The 18,697-nt window shown below is 41.7% G+C and overlaps 1 protein-coding gene across 3 annotated transcripts in view; it reads left to right on the top strand.

Moving 5' to 3' along the window:
- The first annotated feature begins 540 nt into the window (after positions 1-540).
- Positions 541-18,697, top strand: part of BRCA1 (BRCA1 DNA repair associated) — a 102,189-nt gene continuing 84,032 nt past the window's right edge. The window contains exons 1-3 of one of the 3 annotated variants that reach the window (XM_039321279.1): positions 541-632; positions 14,382-14,475; positions 18,140-18,193. In XM_039321279.1, coding sequence (XP_039177213.1) covers positions 14,396-14,475; positions 18,140-18,193 — 134 coding nt within the window. In that variant the 5' untranslated portion in view covers positions 541-632; positions 14,382-14,395. Of the gene's footprint in view, positions 633-1,650; positions 2,269-14,381; positions 14,476-18,139; positions 18,194-18,697 lie in introns of those variants that run through there. The other 2 variants (XM_039321280.1, XM_039321281.1) reach the window with 2 other exon arrangements.

The raw sequence follows: 18,697 nt of genomic DNA, 5'->3' as shown, positions 1-18,697 counted from the left end.
TTATTGAAAAAAAAAAAGATCAGCGTCTTTCCGAGATTATGAAAAATATCGGCCTACAATAATTTATTTATCATATGCCGCCTATCACGTCGAGGGAGACTCTAGGCGGCTTATAGACAAACCCGCTTAGCAAGATTTTTTTTTTAACGAGAGCCAGTTTGGTGTTTGCCATTGCCTTCTTGCCAGGACTGAGAAAGTGATTGGCCCAAAGTCACTGGCTTCATGTCTAAGATGAGACCAGAACTCAGTCTTTCGATTTCTAGCCTGCGATGCCTTAATCATTAGACAAAACTGACCCTAGCCTTAATTACATTTGAATAGGCCACATTGTTCGAGTCGCAGCTGATAGAAGTTATTGATGGGATCCTTCCATACTCAAGCAGCGAGGGCTGTAGCGTCATCCTTTCCCCCCGCCTTTCTGGCGTTACCAATTGGAGGCCTCTGTTGCAGTCATGGGATCCGGAAGCTATGAAGCGATTGGTTAGCAGATGGTTGCCACGGGTATTTATTAACGGAGGAAGGCGCGAAAAAAAGCAGAGCGGGAGGCGGAGGGAATTGACGTTCTTTAGAGGCGCAAGGACCAGGTGATCGTGCAAACTTTAAGCGAAGGAAAGCAGCGTTTAGGTTACTCCGTGAGTAATACACAGCAGTGTAATTTGGCAGTGACACTGCAGATTGTGGCTAGAGTTCAGACGCGCTTTTTTCAAAATTTGGGAGATTTTGAAGCGTTGGTCTAAAAATCAAGAGGCACTGATTAGTAATGGAGTTCAGGGGGAGATGAAACAAGCATCTAGTGTCGAACTTGTGACGTCACGCGACCTATCGCGACTTTTCCCCCATTGCCGGCAATGGGGTGGGCGCAGTTACAGACTGCCGAAAAGAAAGATTATCAGCTGACAAAGATATTTTTTCTCTCCCTCATTCCAGTCTTTTATTATATGAACTAGACTAGTGTCGGCTAGGGGTGTCGCGCCTTCCTCCCTTCATATCCGTGGCAACCACCTTTAATTTGAATAAAGTTTAGTAGGTAAAATAGGGCATTTGTTTCCTATCCTAAAAAGAGGATTTACTTATAAAAAGCAATTGTAGGTGGATAGAAAAAGAACGGTCGCCATTAGTAATGCCTATTTCTAATTTGATTTCATGAAATTATTTTGGATAGTTAGTGAAATTAGGGATAATGCTGAAAAGTACTTGGGCAATAAATCAAGGACATTATTAACTAAACTTTGTTTATCAAAAATATGAGGCATTGTGGGAAAATTGTGTGTGAATCAGCTGAGTCACTTATAAATGAAGGGAAATTCTTATAACAATGTTCTGGATTCTGTATTAGTATGACAAAGAAAACTAATTTGATGTAGTGATTGAAATATCAGATTAGAAATAAGTGATTGTTAGTCCTAGTCCTGCTTTAAGTATGAAAGATGCCTGGGTGACTTTGGGCTGGCCACTCTCAGCCCAACTAATCTCACAGAGTTTTGTTGAGTCCAAATACTTTTCAGCATTATCTCTAATTTCACTAAGTAGATAATTTCACTGACCATCCAAAATATTTGAGTTATTTATAAAATAATAAAGGAAGAATATAAATAAAAAAATAAAAAATCTGCTTGGTGATTTTAGACCACTAACTTTTTCTTGTGGCCTAGAAACTATGGCATGCCAAGTCTGGCATGCAATTGCTAAGAACTTGACGCCTGGATTTAAGAAAGACACTATCTTTTTTGGCCACCCAGAAATATAGATCATAAGTAATTCAGGCAAAGCAAAAAAATATTAAGAGGGGGTCAATTTCTTTTTATTGATCCAAAATCAATTATATACTCACGTCATACATCAGAAAGCAAATGGTTAAACTGTAAAAGATGTAGATTGCATGTGAGATTTGAATAACAGCAAACATTGATTCTAGATAACTAGATTCCAAAAATGGCAAATTTATGGGTTATATACTCTTTCCTAATTGGATTTGTATTTTTCCTGAAACTGTATTCCTACAAGTGTATTCAAGGACTTTCAGAATAAGCTAGCTATTATTTAGTGTTAAAAAGACAAGGTTGTGCAAACCAAAAGAAATGGCCTTGACTAAGGAGAAAAAGTACGTATGTTTTTCTGAAATTTACAATAGAAGCCTAGACGATGTTAAAATTGTCAATAATATATTTTAAAATGATGATAATAAAGCCTAAAATTTCAGGTAACATCCTCAGCCCCAGGAAGCAGACAACAGCAAACCACTTCAATATCTTTGCAAGAAATCTGCAGGTAGTTAAGACAGTCGCCAAGTGTCAACACTGATTCAAAGGCATAGACACAAACATAGCACTATAGATATTTATTGAAATCTGGGCAGTTCGTGTTTCTTTGGTCTTCCTAGCTATGTGGGAATTGACAGCTACCTCCATAGATCTTTTGTGATTTATACAGATTCAAACCTGCTTTTGTAATATTTCACTGCTTCTTGATTTTTCTAGATATAAAGCATTTTATTTAGTTTGCAAACAAAGAAATCTAAAAGGTCCAAAATAATGTGTCCATAATATAGTGCGGTTTTAATTGCCTAATTCAGAAGTGTTTTAAATATATTTTTTTCAAATAATTAGTTAAAAGTCAACATAAGCTACAAAAATATAAGAAAAAGACAAAGAAAAGTATCTTCGTCTTTTATACTAGAAGGGAAAAATAATTTTAGTAGCTTATCACCATCTTAAAAGAAACATACAGTTGGTCCTCAGCTTAGAATCATTCGTTTGTGACCATTCAAAGCTACAATGGCATTGAAAAAAAGTGACATGTTCATTTTCACATTTACAATCATTTCAGCATCCCCATGGTCACATGATCAAAATTTAGATGCTTGGCAACTGGCTTGTATTTATGATGGTTGCAGTGTCCTTGCAACTATTACTTTTTGTGTGCGATCACCTTTTGTGATCTTCTGATAAGTAAGGTTAATGGGGAAGTTGGATTCACTTAAAAATTGCTATGCATGTAACAACTGCAGTGATTCAACTGGCAAGAAAGATTGTAAAAAAGGGACAACCTCACTTAACAACTGCCTTTCTTTGCAACATAAATTTTGGTTTGGGTTGTGGTTGTAGGTCAAGGACTACCTGTAATCTTCTAGTTAATCTTTTATGTAAAGAAAATCAATCAATCTTTGCCAGCAAACTTCCAGTAAGGGAAACCAAGTATTGCTATTCTTTTCTTTTAACCCTGATCAAACAAGCATCATATAAAACTTCTCTGAGTTTTAAAAAAAAAATTTTAACCCTTCAAAAAAGTCCCAGAAATAGTTTGCTGATCTATGTTTCACGATGAAAATCCTTTGGAACTCGTAATAGATTTCTTTTATATCACTATATACAATTTATCTTTTGCTTGTTATTTCTAAAAAAATTGTTCCAAATCTTAGCAGAGCTCTTTTGAATCTCCAGAAGAAAAAAAGTGTATCCAAATCAGTTTCCTATTCATCTCTTGAAAGGATTAATTAATCCATCAGAACCACTTGTATTATATTGAAATACATCTTCAAATTAATTTCATAGACATCCATTACAGCTCATTCTTGTTTTACAACTTCATTAGAACATGCTGTCAAATTTATTGTTTGCTTCATTTTATCCAAAAGCTTGTCTGAGATGTATTTAGAAGTTTGTAGTAAGGATTTCTGCTCCATTTTCTTTATCCATTCACTCTAATGTCCAGCCTTTAAAGTTTCCTTATCATAAAAAACATAAATATCCATTTCCCCAAAGAATATACTTTCTAAATAATTCAAAATTATAATTCAACTCCCTGTGGCCCCTTAATTTGTTATTGTCTTTCCAGAATCCATATACTAAGCATGCTTTTGCTGCATTAACCAAAAAAATACATTGATAAAACTAATTAAATTTACAGTAATGTCTTTTAAGAAGGTGGAAACTCACAGTAAAACCTTGCTGGTCTGAAGGGTCTTAATCTCTCCAATATACATTTAAAAAAAAAAAATCCAAGAAAGTGATTAAGAGATAAGTCTGATCAAGCATAAGGTTCATAGAGGCTGCTTTGGAAAGGTAAGTTTGAAGTAATCCCGACTCCCAACCTTCTACACAAAGTCGACCACAGTAACCAGCAGCTGTCCAGAATCACATGGATGATCTCAACAATCTCGTTTGTTCCAGAGAAATTAAGCTGCCTCGATTAGTATCTACCCGTGATTCTCCTCACAAAAGTTGTCTTGCCAGTCATCAACAGCCAACAAGATGTCAACTTATTTCGTAGGAAGTCTCCAGAAGATATTTTTAAATTTAATTATAAAAAAAGAATTCTCACACTCTGGCCTTGGGTACCAATATTATTTTATATGCTTTGACCTAGAGCAGGGCTTTTCAACCTTTTTACCCATTGTACCACTTTTAGGATAAGGCAACATCTGAGTACCGCCACTCACCCAGCAAGGTGTCAAAAATTTGACCCTCCCCCCCAAAAAAAGGAAAAAAATGATAAAGTACAGGTAGTCCTTGACTTACAACAATTTGCTTAGTGATTGTTCGAAGTTACAATGGCACTGAAAAAAGTGACTTATGACCATTTTTCACACTTATGACTGTTGCAGCATCCCCAGGGTCATGTGATTTACATTTGGATGCTTGGCAACTGATTCATACTTACGACATTCACAGTGTCCCAGGGTCATGTGATCACCTTTTGCAACTTTTTGACAAAAAAAGTCAATGGCTGGGTTGGGCAGCTCATCACTCAGGTTGCAAGGTGCCTGTGTGGTGGGAATCCATGGGTCTCTGGTGGAGGGGGTGGTGGAATCGGGTGGGTACCCTCCTTTCCTCCCTTTTCCCATTGTCCATTCCTTCTTTCCTTCCTTTCTTCCCTCCTTTTTTGTCCCTCCTCCTTCCCTCCCTCCCTTCCATTGTCCATCCCTCCCTCCTTCAGGTTGCAGGGTTCCTGTGGGGGGGGGGAATCCATGGATCTGTGGTGGAGGGAGGTGGGACTGGGGTGGATGCCTTCCTTCCCTCCCTCTCTCCCATTGTCCCTTCCTTTTCCATCCTTCCTTCCCTCTTTGTCTCTTCCTCCTTCCCTCCCTTCCATTGTCCCTCTTTCCCTCTCATTGTACCTCCCTCCCTGCCTCCATCACTCAGTTTTCATTTCTTCAATGGTGGTTCCTTTGCTGAATCACTTTCCTTTTGCAGTCGCGCTCGGTGCAGCCGGGAGCCCAGCACAGCCACCATTCTTCCGCAGGGAGAGGAGAGTGCAGGCAGCAGAGGAACGCATGGGGGTGGGGAAAGAGCTGCGGCTGCTGGACTCCCTCTGGTGCATTGCGCCCGGCCGCAGCTGGAGAAAAGCTGCAAACGGGGAAGCGGCTCATTCATTGCTGCAGCCAGCCCCGAGGAAGAGCCGACTGGCTATATTCTTTGCAGCCAACAGAAGGGCTTTGATCCCGCTTCCCCTTCGCTCCGGCTGGGTCCATGAATGCCAGATTCAAGAAGACGGAGGAAGGCTCACATGTCTCCACCCTAACACCCACAGCTGGCCTTTCAAACTGCCCTGGGGTTAGATCTGGCATTCACGAACCCCGCTGGAGCGAAGGGGAAGTAGGATCAAAGCCCTTCTTTCAGCCGCAAAGAATGTAGCCAGGCGGGATTCGCCTGGGGGTTGTGCTGGTTCTTCCTCGGAGCTGACTGCAGCAATGAATGAGCCACTTCCCCGCTCGCTGCTTTTCTCCGGCTGCGGCCATGCGCAATGCACCAGAGGCAGTCCGGCAGCAGCAGCTCTTTCCCTGCCCCCGTGCACTCCTCCGCTGCCTCCGCTCTCCTCCCCCTGCAGCCAAGGAGAAGCAGAGGGCAGGAACCGGAGCAGCCGCCGTCGTGCAGCCATCTGGCTCAGCAACAATGGCGGCAGCAGCGGCCAAACTCCAATTGCCTCCTCCGGGCTCTTTTATGCCCTCCCCGCTCCGGTCCGGTGAAAGTCGTTCAGGACCTCTGGAAGCGAGCGAGATGGGCAGGGGCGCGAATCAGCGTGTGCTCAGAAATGCCGATCTCATGCTTCTGCCCATCTCGCTCGCTTGCTTTCCACTTGCTTTCTGCAAACAAGTGAGATGGGCAGGAGCTCCTGGGCCCCCCGCACCCACCGTTAACCCTCCCGCCACCATGCAGGATAAGGTTGGTGCCTCTGCCCAGATGCCCTCGCCTCCCCCAAGCATTTTTTACTTACCTGCTTTCAGCTGCACTCCCTTTATCCTTTTGCTTTTCTGCCTTCGCCACATGTTTGTGGGTAAAAAAGAAAAAAAGTTCCATGAGACTTTCTAACTTCTCGTGAGAAGTTAGAAAGTCTCATGAAACTTTTTTTTTTTGTCTCACAAACACATGAAGCCTGAGAAGGACAGGAGAAAGGGAATGCTGCTGAAGGCAGGTGAGTAAAAAAACCCTTGGGGGAGGTGAGGGCATGTGAGTGGGGGCAGGGGGGACCCAGGCAATGTGTCACGCAGCTCCAGCGGAATCTCCACTGAAGACTGTGCGAGGCTGCCTGCTACCCCCAAGGCCACCGCCAATCAGCTGAAACTGCATGCTTTGATCCTAGGCTCTCAGTAGGACCCAGGCAAAGTGCAGTTCCAGCTGACTTTGCCACAAGCCTGTGCGGTGCTGCTATGCTTCACCTCATTCACTTTTACACTTTTTTAAAACATTTTTTAACATTTTTTTTTACATTTTTTTCCAACCCGTCCTATGCGTACCACCAGCCAGGTGCTCACGTACCACTGGTGGTACACATCCCACCAGTTGAAAAGCCCTGACCTAGAGTACAATATTTTGAGAGACATGTTGTGCATTCACAGAGGCATTGTTATTTTCATAGTTATACTTTGTTTTCTTTTCTAAGGTCTGTTTCGGTTCCCATGGCTTGTCTTATGTAATTATTAGAAAAAGCCAGATGAGTTAGTGCCTTACTTTAAAGTCCTCCAATTTATTGTTTCATTTTATCTTTTATAAATCTTTTAAAATATTCTTCCGAGATTCTCATTTTTACTTTATGGCCATCATACTATTCTTCAGGGCAAGCAGATTGTCCATCTCATAGAACAATATTAATAGTAAGAAAAAGAAAATGCATGTGATAAAAAGAAATCTAGCTAAATATAGTTTACACTACCATATATCTTTCTGTCTTTGCAAGCCATTCTTGCTTTCACCATAACTATTATCTTTTAATAATCTCTTTCTTTTTTAATAATCTCATGGACTTTTCCTAACCACTTTTTTCAACTGAGATAGCCATCATAAAATTTTAATTTGAAATTGGCCTTTCTTTTTGCTTATGAATCTGCACTCTAATACTTTTTAAAATTTCCTGTTAGTTGATTAGCGTATATGATTTCTTTGGTCTTTGCCTGGAGATTCTTTTCATCTTTCTCCACCCATCATACTGTCAGGTTTTCTCTTGTTCACATCCCATTCACCATTCACTCTTATACTCTTATACTTATTCACTCTTATTTGATCTTCATTCATTCTCTCTATATTCCAAATCCCTTGAACATATTTTTATAATGCAATATATTTTTATGCAATTCTCATTCATTACCCATTCATTCTCCAGCAGGATGGCTGCAGAGTCCACTGGATGGGTTCTATGACAGCCTTCCTGCCCGGCAGACTGGGTAAAAACTTTGGCCACACCCTTCCCTTGGGCGTGACCCCAGTTTTGACTCAGTCTCGAAGCCCGTTAGCAGCTAGAATCTTAGCTCCTGACAAAAGATTTTTACAATTAGGCCTAAAACCCTCTTCTCTCTCTGCCAAATTGACAATCTAATTAGAAAACTCACAGTGGGTTGTTTTTCCTCTCCGCTGTGGCTCGGGGCTCCGAGCAGCCGACAGATCGCCGTTCCTTGAAGGCGTCACTCCGAGGAGTGGTGAGAGTATCAAAAAAAAAAAAAAGAGTTGCGAGAAGCAGCGGAAGCTTTTGGGAGCACTCGCTGCCCCCTTGTTTTCTCGATCAGCTAGGGCGCGCGAAGCTCCGAGCCCCCAAAGTCTGTTAGAGCCGCGGAGCTACCGACGGCTATACAGGGAGGCAAAAAATCGCCAGTTAACGGGAGACGCTCCCCTCGGTCTACAGCATCCCCTTTTAGCTCTAGGCACGCCAGAATCGCTTGGGAAAGCCGCGGTGTTCCCGGAGGTCACAACGCAAAGACCCATGCCTTTTTAGGGCACTCCAATTTACCTCAGCCGCAGAGCAACCGTTGGGGCGAAAAATCTCCATTTTGAACCTCGTGGTTCTTCTTTGACAGTTTAGTTGGAAGGCGTGGCCTTCAGTCTAGACTCCATTTTGGGTGGGTCACTCACTCGGAGGTATTACCAACAGCTTATACAGTTTACAAAAAAAAAAGAATAATAATAATAATAGAAGAGAGAGAGAGAGGTAGTAAAGAAGAGTGAAAGTTAGCTTATGCTGTGGTCTGTTTTAACAGCCACATATTGGGGAATAAATATTCTAATAATCCTGGGCCATCGCAATTGCCCTTGGTGAAGGAGAGGGAGGAAAATTCTGAATTGTTCCACTGTTCCTTAGGGTGACCTTTAGTCACTGCCCCACAGGATCCTTCCTTCCAAATGGACCTGTCTGTCCGGCCATTGTTTTCTTCTGTGCAGAATAAGCCTTGCAGGCCTCATTCATCTGCAACCGATCTGCGTACAATTTATTCCCCACTCCAGGTATTGCCTACTCTGGGTACCTGGCCACAATGGCAGACAATGCCTCGCATTCAGCTATGCAGGGTCCCCAATTGCCCCCCCCCAACAAAAACACAAATTCTCAGAATCTGAGGTGGGGGGGAAGAAGGCTAAAACAAAGCACCTTAACGAAAGGGGACCATCCAAAACAGCTGAGCGAGAGGCCTCGAGGAGACATTTGGCTCTAGAAAGACAGTTTGCCAGGGCCCAGAAAACCAGTTCCAATGGGACAAGCATGGTTTCCCCTGCCCCATTGGTGGCCCCTAATACAGAACCTACTCCCCAGGAAGTTCTCAGAACTTGGTCTCCTCTGAGGGAAACCGAAGAGTTGGATTCCTCCCACTCCTCTTCACCTGCCTCCTCACCAGACCATACTCCCATTGTAGCTACGTCCATGGACAAAGCTCAGGAGGACATATGGTCTGCCCAATTTCAGGCATTCATGCAGGATGCCTTTTCCCAGTTCATGGCTTCTAAGGGCCAAGTAGCCTTTCAACCATCCCTTAAGGGACGAAACAAGGCTCCGGCTACAAACATTTCTGAAGCTTCCTCTCAAATAGGAGAGGGAGAATCACTAGACCTAGACATGACTGACATCCCCCTTTCGGAGGACGAGGAGACCACTCCTGAGCAGACGACAAGCTCTGGCCTCTTTGATCCAGCTCTTCTTAAATCACTTTTGATAAAAGCAGTCTCTACGGTCAATTTGACCTCAGTTCAGGAGGAAAATCCTTCCACAAGCAAGGAGGCAAACCCCCTCTTTGCTAAAAAAGTACCACAGGACAAGTACATTCCTTGTCCTGAGGTTTTTCGCACCTCTGTAGAGGAGCAATGGGTTTCCCTAGCAACACCATCTACACCTAACAGCGTGGAAAGGAAGCTATTTAATGTGTCTCCTTCCTTTTCGGACATGCTAGATGTCCCCACAGTAGATAGTCCCCTGATTTCACTATTTTCCACTTCTGCGATTCCAGGAGACATGGCGGAGGCCTTGAAACCAGAGGAAAAGAAATTTGAGCACTCCCTCCATCGTTCCCACATGGCCGCAGCCTGGGCGGCCAAAGCGGCAACATCATCGTCGTTCTTCGCCAGGGCCTGTATTACGTGGCTTCGTGAGCTACAAACCATTGTACCTCCAGATCAGGTCAGATCTCACCAAACTTTGGCCAAGATACTGGCTGCGTCACAATTTATGGCTGACGCCTCACTTCACGCAACCAAGTATGCAGCAAGATCAATTGCGGCCACAGTAGCCTCTCGCAGATTACTGTGGCTCAAAAATTGGAAGACAGACCTAAAGGCCAAGTGGCGTCTATCCACATCCAAGTACAGTGGGTCACTCTTGTTTGGATCCATTTTGGATCCACATGTAAGTGAGCGTAGGGACAAAAGGAAAATTCTAGTCCACCCATCAAAGAAATTAGACAGGAGAGGTACTCAGGAATTCCGGAGACAAGGTTTCCGCCCAGGCAGCTCCTGGGACTGGAGACAGCCCTTTCGATCAGGGCAATCCTGGGACTGGTCTAGAGGCTCACGATCCTTCTATTCAAGACAGGATTGCTCCCAGGATCGCCCAAACATGGGAGCCAGAGGCCAATTCCAATCCAGGCGTCCCTTTAGAGGATCGGGAGGCCGACCCTTTAAACACTCCAAGTGACGCCATGCAGGACACTCCCATAGGAGGTCGGTTAGGGAATTTCATCGAGGTCTGGGAGCAGACCACTACCGATGCCTGGGTATTGGAAACAATCAGACATGGCCTGACCTTAGATTTTTGCTCTCCCCCACCAAACCGATTCATCAGATGCCCCATTTCCAGAAAGACACACAAGGCAAGGTTGGTAACCTCGGCCATTGCACACCTCTTGTCAATTCAGGCCATAGAAAGGGTACCAAAGGAAGAGGAAGGAAGAGGATTCTACTCCATCCTCTTCATGATCCCAAAGACATCAGGAGGGTGGAGAGCGATACTGGACCTAAAAGGCCTGAATTATTATGTAACCTACAGGAGGTTCAAAATGCAGTCCCTAAAATCCATCCTAGCCAGTGTCAGGAAGGGCGACCTCCTATCCTCATTAGATCTCATGGAGGCGTACCTGCATATTCCCATCCACCCCAAATACCGCAAATTCCTCAGATTTACCTACGCACACCGGCATTACCAGTACAGGGCCCTACCCTTCGAACTCTCCTCAGCCCCAAGGGTATTTACCAAAATCCTAGCAGCAATAGCGGCCCATCTCAGGTTGATGCCGGTGCGTGTTCAGTTTTATCTGGACGACATCTTGATTCAGTCCAGCTCGCACGAGCAAGCAAAATTAGACCTTCAGACCACAATCCGCATTCTACAGGATCACGGATTCTCAGTCAATCTAGAAAAGAGCCATCTCACTCCCACAAGGAAGCTCCTGCATCTGGGAGTGGTGATAGACTCATCCCAGTGCAGGGTATACCTTTCCCAGGAGCGTCGAAGCAGCATTTCGAAGCTGGTTCGTCAGCTTCAGAGAGACAAGAGAGTACCTTTGATACAGCTCTCAAAGCTCCTGGGGAAAATGATATCTTGCATGGACATTGTTCCATGGGCAAGACTCCACTCAAGGGAGTTGCAGTGGTTCCTCCTCCCCTATCAGAGGAGGAACCTCAGTACCTCCAGCAGGAGGGTCTTGGTACCAAATCAATTACTGAGATCACTAAATTGATGGATATCGCCCATGATGCTCAGGGGAAGCATATTCAGGGAACCGAACCGGGTCATGCTCACGACAGATGCGAGTCTATTCGGATGGGGAGCCCATATGGGAACCCAGATAGCGCAGGGCCAGTGGAATCAGTCGGACCTCACTCACAGCATCAATTGGCTGGAACTTCGGGCCATTCACCTGGCTCTACGTCAATTCTCCCACCTAGTAACGGGAAGGCACGTTCTCGTTCTAACCGACAATGTAGCAGCAAAGGCCCATGTCAACAAGGAGGGAGGAACACGATCCATGGAACTGATGCAGGAGGCATCAGCTCTGGCTCGGTGGGCGGAAGCAAAATTGGGTTCCATCAGAGCGGAACACATCTCAAGGGAGGCAAATCTCCAGGCAGATTCCCTGAGCAGAGCCAAGGTGGATCAGTCAGAATGGCGTCTGGATCCGGCTCTGTTCGAGGAAATGTCCCGGAGGTTCGGGCAACTGCACCTGGACCTATTTGCCACTCCGAAGAACACGCAACTACCCAGGTTCTTCTCCAGATTCCCGACTCCGGGATCGGAGGGAACGGACGCTCTCAGGTGTCGGTGGCCGGCGCAACTCCTGTACGCCTTTCCACCACTCCCATTAATACCGGCAACCATACGCAAGTTGATCCTGGAAGGTGCAAAAGCACTCTTGATTGCTCCACACTGGCCACGGCGTCCGTGGTTTGCCGACCTTGTGGATCTCTCAATATCACCCCCGTGGAAGATTCCCCTGGACCAAGTAAGACTCAGTCAGGGCAAGCTTCTACATCCAGACCCTCAATGGCTACAACTAGCCGCTTGGCATTTGAGCGGCAGAGTTTAGCCATGCAATCCTATTCCTCAGGGATGATATCGATCATTCAAGCATCAAGACGACCTTCGACAAACAGGATCTACGACGCTACATGGAAGGGGTTCTGCAGGTGGTGCTCTCTACATCACCTAGATCCAATTTCGGTGACTATTCCCAATATCTTAGACTACCTATTAAAAGGTCTTAATAAGGGCCTATCAGTCAACACCATTCGTAGACAGGTAGCGGCCCTCTCAACTGTCCTTTCCTGTGACAATTCAACTTCTCTGTCGCAACATCCGGCGATTAGCGCCTTTTTAAAGGGAGCAGTCAATACTAAGCCTCCTGTTATACACAGATATCCTTCTTGGAACTTGTCTAAAGTTCTTCAAGCCTTGACAGCTGCGCCCTTTGAGCCTCTCGACTCATGCTCTCTCCATCACCTATCATTAAAGGTAGCCTTTCTAGTGGCTATCACTTCAGCGAGAAGAATCTCTGAACTAGCAGCATTATCAGTCAGGAAGGATCTCTGTACCTTCTTCAAGGACAAGGTGGTCCTCAGACCGGACCCTGCATTCATTCCGAAGGTAAACAGCATCTTCCACAGATCTCAGGAACTGACCCTTCCTGATTTCTGTCCGAATCCCAGACATAGACTAGAACACAGATGGCACAAGCTGGATGTGCGTAGAGCGCTGTGTTACTACGTAAAGCGCACTTCGTCTTTCCGTAAGACGGAAACTCTATTTGTTTCCTTCCAACCATCAACTATGGGGAAGAAGGTATAATCTTCTACCATAGGAAGGTGGATCAGAGCTTGTATAGCCCAAGCCTACGTCTCTCAGGCAATTCCAGTGCCACCTCATATAACTGCCCATTCAACACGCAACGCGGCCACATCAGCAGCGTGGTCCTCACAAGCCTCGGTGGAAGAGATTTGTAAGGCCGCAACTTGGTCTTCTCCCTCTGTATTCGTCAGACATTACCATTTAGACTCCTTTGTGGCAGCGGATGCTGCCTTTGGAAGAAGACTGCTACAGCAAGTTGTCTCTGCTCAGGATCCAGGGGCCTAGACACTCCCTCCCAGGGGGACATGAGGGCTTTGGTATGTCCCATCCAGTAGACTCTGCAGCCATCCTGCTGGAGAAGGGGCATTGTCTTACCTGAATGCCTTTTCTCAGCAGGATGATGCAGAGTCCATACCCTCCCAGGTATTAGGTCTAGGCAGGCATTGGACAAGGAGCTACTATATAGAATTCAACAAACAACTCTCCTCTCAGTCAAAACTGGGGTCACGCCCAAGGGAAGGGTGTGGCCAAAGTTTTTACCCAGTCTGCTGGGCAGAAAGGCTGTCATAGAACCCATCCAGTGGACTCTGCATCATCCTGCTGAGAAAAGGTGTTCAGCTAAGACAACGCCCCTTCTCAACCCGCTTTATTCCATTTTTTTATTTCAATGTCTTATGTAACCAATTCTTACCACATTTAATTTATGCTTCTCCCAGCATAAACGTTTTATGTCCATATAACAAAGGGTAAAAGGATATAATTTTTGCATGTCCATTTTTACTTCTTTCAACAAATATTTATTCATTGCAACAGGTACTTATATTCATCAATTTGTCTTCTTAGTGATTAGGAAAAAAAATATCTGGTGGGGTAATGTGTATCAAAGACAGAAGTATCTCAAGTGCCTCAAGGGAAATGTAGCCAAGCTCTAGCTGAGCAAGGGCATTGTAGTTGAATATGGAACATAGAGTATGGTTTTAACAAACGTGAATGGCTTCTAAAATAGCATAAATATGGAATTGTGTACCATAACAAGTCTAGGATGGTGCTTTATAGATTTTTACTGCTACATGATGATGATCACATTGTAAGATTGCATTAGAAACTAGTCATATTAGAAATTAGAAATTAGTCATATCAATCTTGACCTGGCTATCCAGCTGCCAAGATGAACATTTCAAAGATTGGTGGGCAAAACAAAAATAGAGTTGTGGTCACGTGATTTTCCATTTAGCAATTGCTTCACTTAATATCAGAGATACTAGTCCCAATTGTGATTGCTAAAGGAGAGGTATCTGTACTATATTTCAAAATGCTACACAAAATTCTCATAAAACTTTTCTGTTTTCAAGGTGTAAAACCAACTATGGGTTTACCTGTTCCAAGTGTTCGTGAAGTTCATGAACTGCTGCTAGCTTTGCAGAAGAATTTGGAGTGCCCAATTTGGTATGGAAAAAAAGCAGTTTGAATATCAAGATTTCATTAAAAACATACAATATCTAACAATCCCCAGGAAAGACTGTTCCAGAAATAGAGAGGAAAGTACAAATGATCTCTTTCTTAAATAAAAGATCTCTTCCTGAGCTGCTTTTCTCCCAGTGCAAGGCTTTCCCAAAAGATGGTAATCACAAGTTAATAAGCCAGTTCTATGATTTTAATTAAACTATTTGCAGCTGCTTCTTGTAACTGACAAGAGTTTAATCACTTTTACAATTTCAGCACTTTGTTTGCCACTCTTAGTGGCCCAGAACTAGGAACTATGGGGGGGGGGGCACTAGAGAAACAGCTGACACTAGCACATTCTTTTTGATGTGTATTTCTCATTTTGTTCCTGCTTACTCTTTTGTAATGCTTTCCTCTCCACTGATTGTAAAGAGAAATGTTAATTCCCTTCTTGCTTATCCCAGTGGTGAACACTGAGTGAGCATTACAAAGGGCAGGGTAGTGAGGGAAAAAGGAAAGCTGAAGCAAAATCATAAGGATTGGCACAATCACTGAATTTCCAGTTAGTGACTACATAACTTAGTTGCAGTCCCAATTGTGATCTCTAAACAAGGACTACCTGTATAATACAAATATTTAATATATCCTGTTGATACAAAAAGTTGATGTGAATTATTCCAAGTTTGCAATCACACATGCTAATAAAATATTATTGCAATAATACAAAGTACATTTTACTTTTTACAAAATTACTTAATGCAATTATTTTTGCAATGTAACATCAGTGGTACTTTGAAGCTTCATATTTTGTGTAATATGGAGCTGTGCAGCCATATTTTTGAGTTAGTTTTTTTTTTATACAATTTCTTTGAGGGCAAGGCTATTCTGATATGCAATATGTTCAGTATTCTGTCTCTTTTACTAAATTGTTTTTTCTACTCCCGTTTTATTTTTTTTTGTTTTTGAGAAGTTTTAGATGTCCTCAACACAGCTTAAAGTAAAATACTAAGTATATAAATGTAATGATTATAAAATGAACACTGTACTAAAACAACTATGATAAATATAGCTAACAGCTCATAAAATATATAAAATCAATCAGTATCAATTATGGGGAAAAGGGCAATTTTGATTTGGTTGTTAAAGAGACATTAATGAAAAACCTAGGCTTTTATCCTTAGGGGGTATTTAATGACTGAAATAATACAACCACATTGTTACTGATTACCAACCATTTTGAAGCTTTTATTAATTCAGCATAATTAAAAGAAATAATATTTCTACTCTTCTCCAAAGTTACTGATATTCCAATCCAGACAGAATTCAAATACTGTGAGATACAATAACTGCATATTGGTGTGAAAAACCTGAGAGCAATCTTTGATGGGACCATACAACATTAAAGTTTAGTAATCTAATTAATACAGTAATATCAATAACATATTTATTGATATATGGAAAACATTAATATATTTCATAAGCAAGACCCTTCATGAATTGCTATCTTATAGAGATAAGGAGACTGTCTCATTCATGCTAACTGTCTCATTCATGTATCATTAGAAGTATATACAGGTGGTCCTCAACTTACAAGCACAATTAAGCCCCAGATTTTTATTGTTAAACAAGACAGTTATTAAGTGAGTTTTGCCTCATTTTACCACTTTCCTTGCCACAGTTAAGAAAATCACTGCAGTTGTTAATAACATGGTTGTTAAGTGAATCTGGTTTCCTCTTTGACTTTGCTTGCAAGAGAGTCGCAAAAGGTGATCACATGACTCCAGGACTCTACAACATGACAAATTCATGCCAGTTGCCAAGTGTCTAAATGTTGATCATGTGATCATGTGGATGCTGCAAGGGTCATAAGAGTAAAAAATTGTCATAAGTCATTTTTTTCAATGCTGTTATAACTGAACAGTCACTAAACAAAATATTGTAAGTTGAGGAGTACCTGTACTTTCAGAAGAGACATTTATGACAGTAATCATAGACAAACGATCAGACTATGTACAATTCACTGAAGAAGAAAATGGCAAACCCACTTCGGTATTTGATCAAGAAAATATAACAGGGACATCCAGAATAATGCCAATAGGGAAGAGACTTCCAGTTCAGTTGGTATGCAAGAAATTACTTTGAAAAAACAGAGGAACAGTTCATATGCAGTGGTATTCATGATGTACCTGGGTTAAAGCCAAAAGAATATCCAACTGCTGAAAGTTCAACACTGCAAAGAAATGTATACTGTACCATTATATACGAGATGTTATTATCATGAATTAGAGCAAACTTTGAAGGATGCTTTAATTCAGCCTCTTGCACTGAATTGGGCTTGACCTTAATGGCCTTGAATGATTCTTTCTAGTCTTTTTTCTATACACAATATTAATGTAGGCCGAAATTCATCCTGTTTTTTCTATGTGGCAGTGACCAACTGAATACATTCAGGAAATCACAAAACAGACCTTGGAACAATAGCTCTTTTCTCCTATTGTTTCTTTACAACTAATATCTTCTTATCTGGTTTTAAATCAAGAGGATAAAATATACCTTCATTGTTGAAGTCATTGATGATCTCTAGGCAAATTGTCCCATAGCCTCAGGCAATGGAACAGTTTGCCTAAAATAGTAGTGAATTTCAACCAAGAGCCACATGTTGCAAGCTCCTTAGTTGATGTCTGCACATAGCAGAAGGTGATTTATAAATATCTTACAGTTCTGATATTCTATGATTTTAAGGGAAAAGCTCAAATGCAGTAATCTGTTTTCATAAGATCTGGTCATTTTTAATTGTCCTGTTCTGCATAATTTCTAATTCAATATTTTTGAGGTTTAACAAAATAAATTGTATATCGTATTCAAATGTGAGGTGCAAGATATATTTATATAGCATTACAACATTGGCAGTTTTATTTTTTATTCCTTTTCAAATGATTCATAGCACGGAATTTGCCTTTTTCCAACTGTTTTCAGCACATCAGGTTGAATTTTTATTGACATATTTATCACAATTCTATTCTTGCTTAATCAGTTCCAGTTCAAAATTGTCACATATATGTACAATCCAATAAGCATTATTTTGTTTTTATTTACATTGAGCTATTCATGCCATTTTAAAGCTTATTTATCCTATTTAGAGACATTTTGGAGCTCTCCATAATCTTTTGTCAAAACCTTACCTAAATGAGAAATTTCAACTTTGTGATATATGAATATGGATAAATTACCCCAACTTTGTCCATATTTTTTTAACATTGATATTCTTCCGAATTATTTGTTGTCATGGCAGCAAGTACTTGGTGTTATATCAGGCATTATGCTTCACACTGGCATTTTATTTCTTTTACTTTTCCTCTCTGCATAGCTAATTTGATTAGATGGTTAGCTAAGGAAAGGACCACAATATAAAACTTTGTTCTCTACAGCGTGGTATAGGGATTTATAGACCACTGAAGCACAATTTTCATACCTTATAAATGAGTTTTATTTTACAAAAGTTTATATCAGAATAAATCTATTATACTTTATTACAAGATTAGAGTGTGTATAATTATTAAAACATGCTAGAATGGCTACTTCACTAGCATTAATTCCTAGAATTACAATATATTGAAGATACTGTGTATGAAATGCATAGCTTTGATGTTTTATTTATTTATTTCAGTTTGGAGGTGATAAAAGAGCCAGTCTCAACAAACTGTGCTCATAACTTTTGCAGGTAAGCCTCCACTTTAGATTATCAAAGCTTGAATATATCGGCTTATTAATTGATGGTAATGAGTGTTATAGTCTCATGCATCTGGAGGACATATGACTATGAAAGGTTCATGTTAGAATGTCAGTGTTAATTCTTAGAGGTTTCAATAGCAATAACACTTAGACTTACATACCACTAACTTCATAGTGCTTTACAGCTCTCTCTAAGCAATTTACAGAGTCAACAATTTGGATCCTCATCTTACCAACCTCAAAAGGATGGAAAGCTGAGTCAACCTTAGAGATTAAAGAGAAAGAAGATTCAGTTTACTTTAGAACATGGGTTAATTTTTACCAATGGTTAGGAAATAGAACTAGTGAGAAATGAATGTGATATGTTATTTTGAATATATATATTCAGTGCTTTTTTTCTAAAAAAAAAAAAAAAAAAAAAGGTGCCAGAACTCACACACATCATACAACCCGCCTTGCCTATCCTACAAGGTTCCATCCAAAAAAGATGCCG

Source organism: Crotalus tigris, unplaced genomic scaffold (genome assembly GCF_016545835.1).
Source record: "Crotalus tigris isolate CLP2741 ecotype Arizona unplaced genomic scaffold, ASM1654583v1 scf7180000023724.639413, whole genome shotgun sequence".
Classification (NCBI taxonomy): Eukaryota; Metazoa; Chordata; class Lepidosauria; order Squamata; family Viperidae; genus Crotalus; species Crotalus tigris.
The sequence above is the reverse complement of the archived record's forward strand: the minus strand, read 5'-3'. Positions and strand labels throughout refer to the sequence as shown.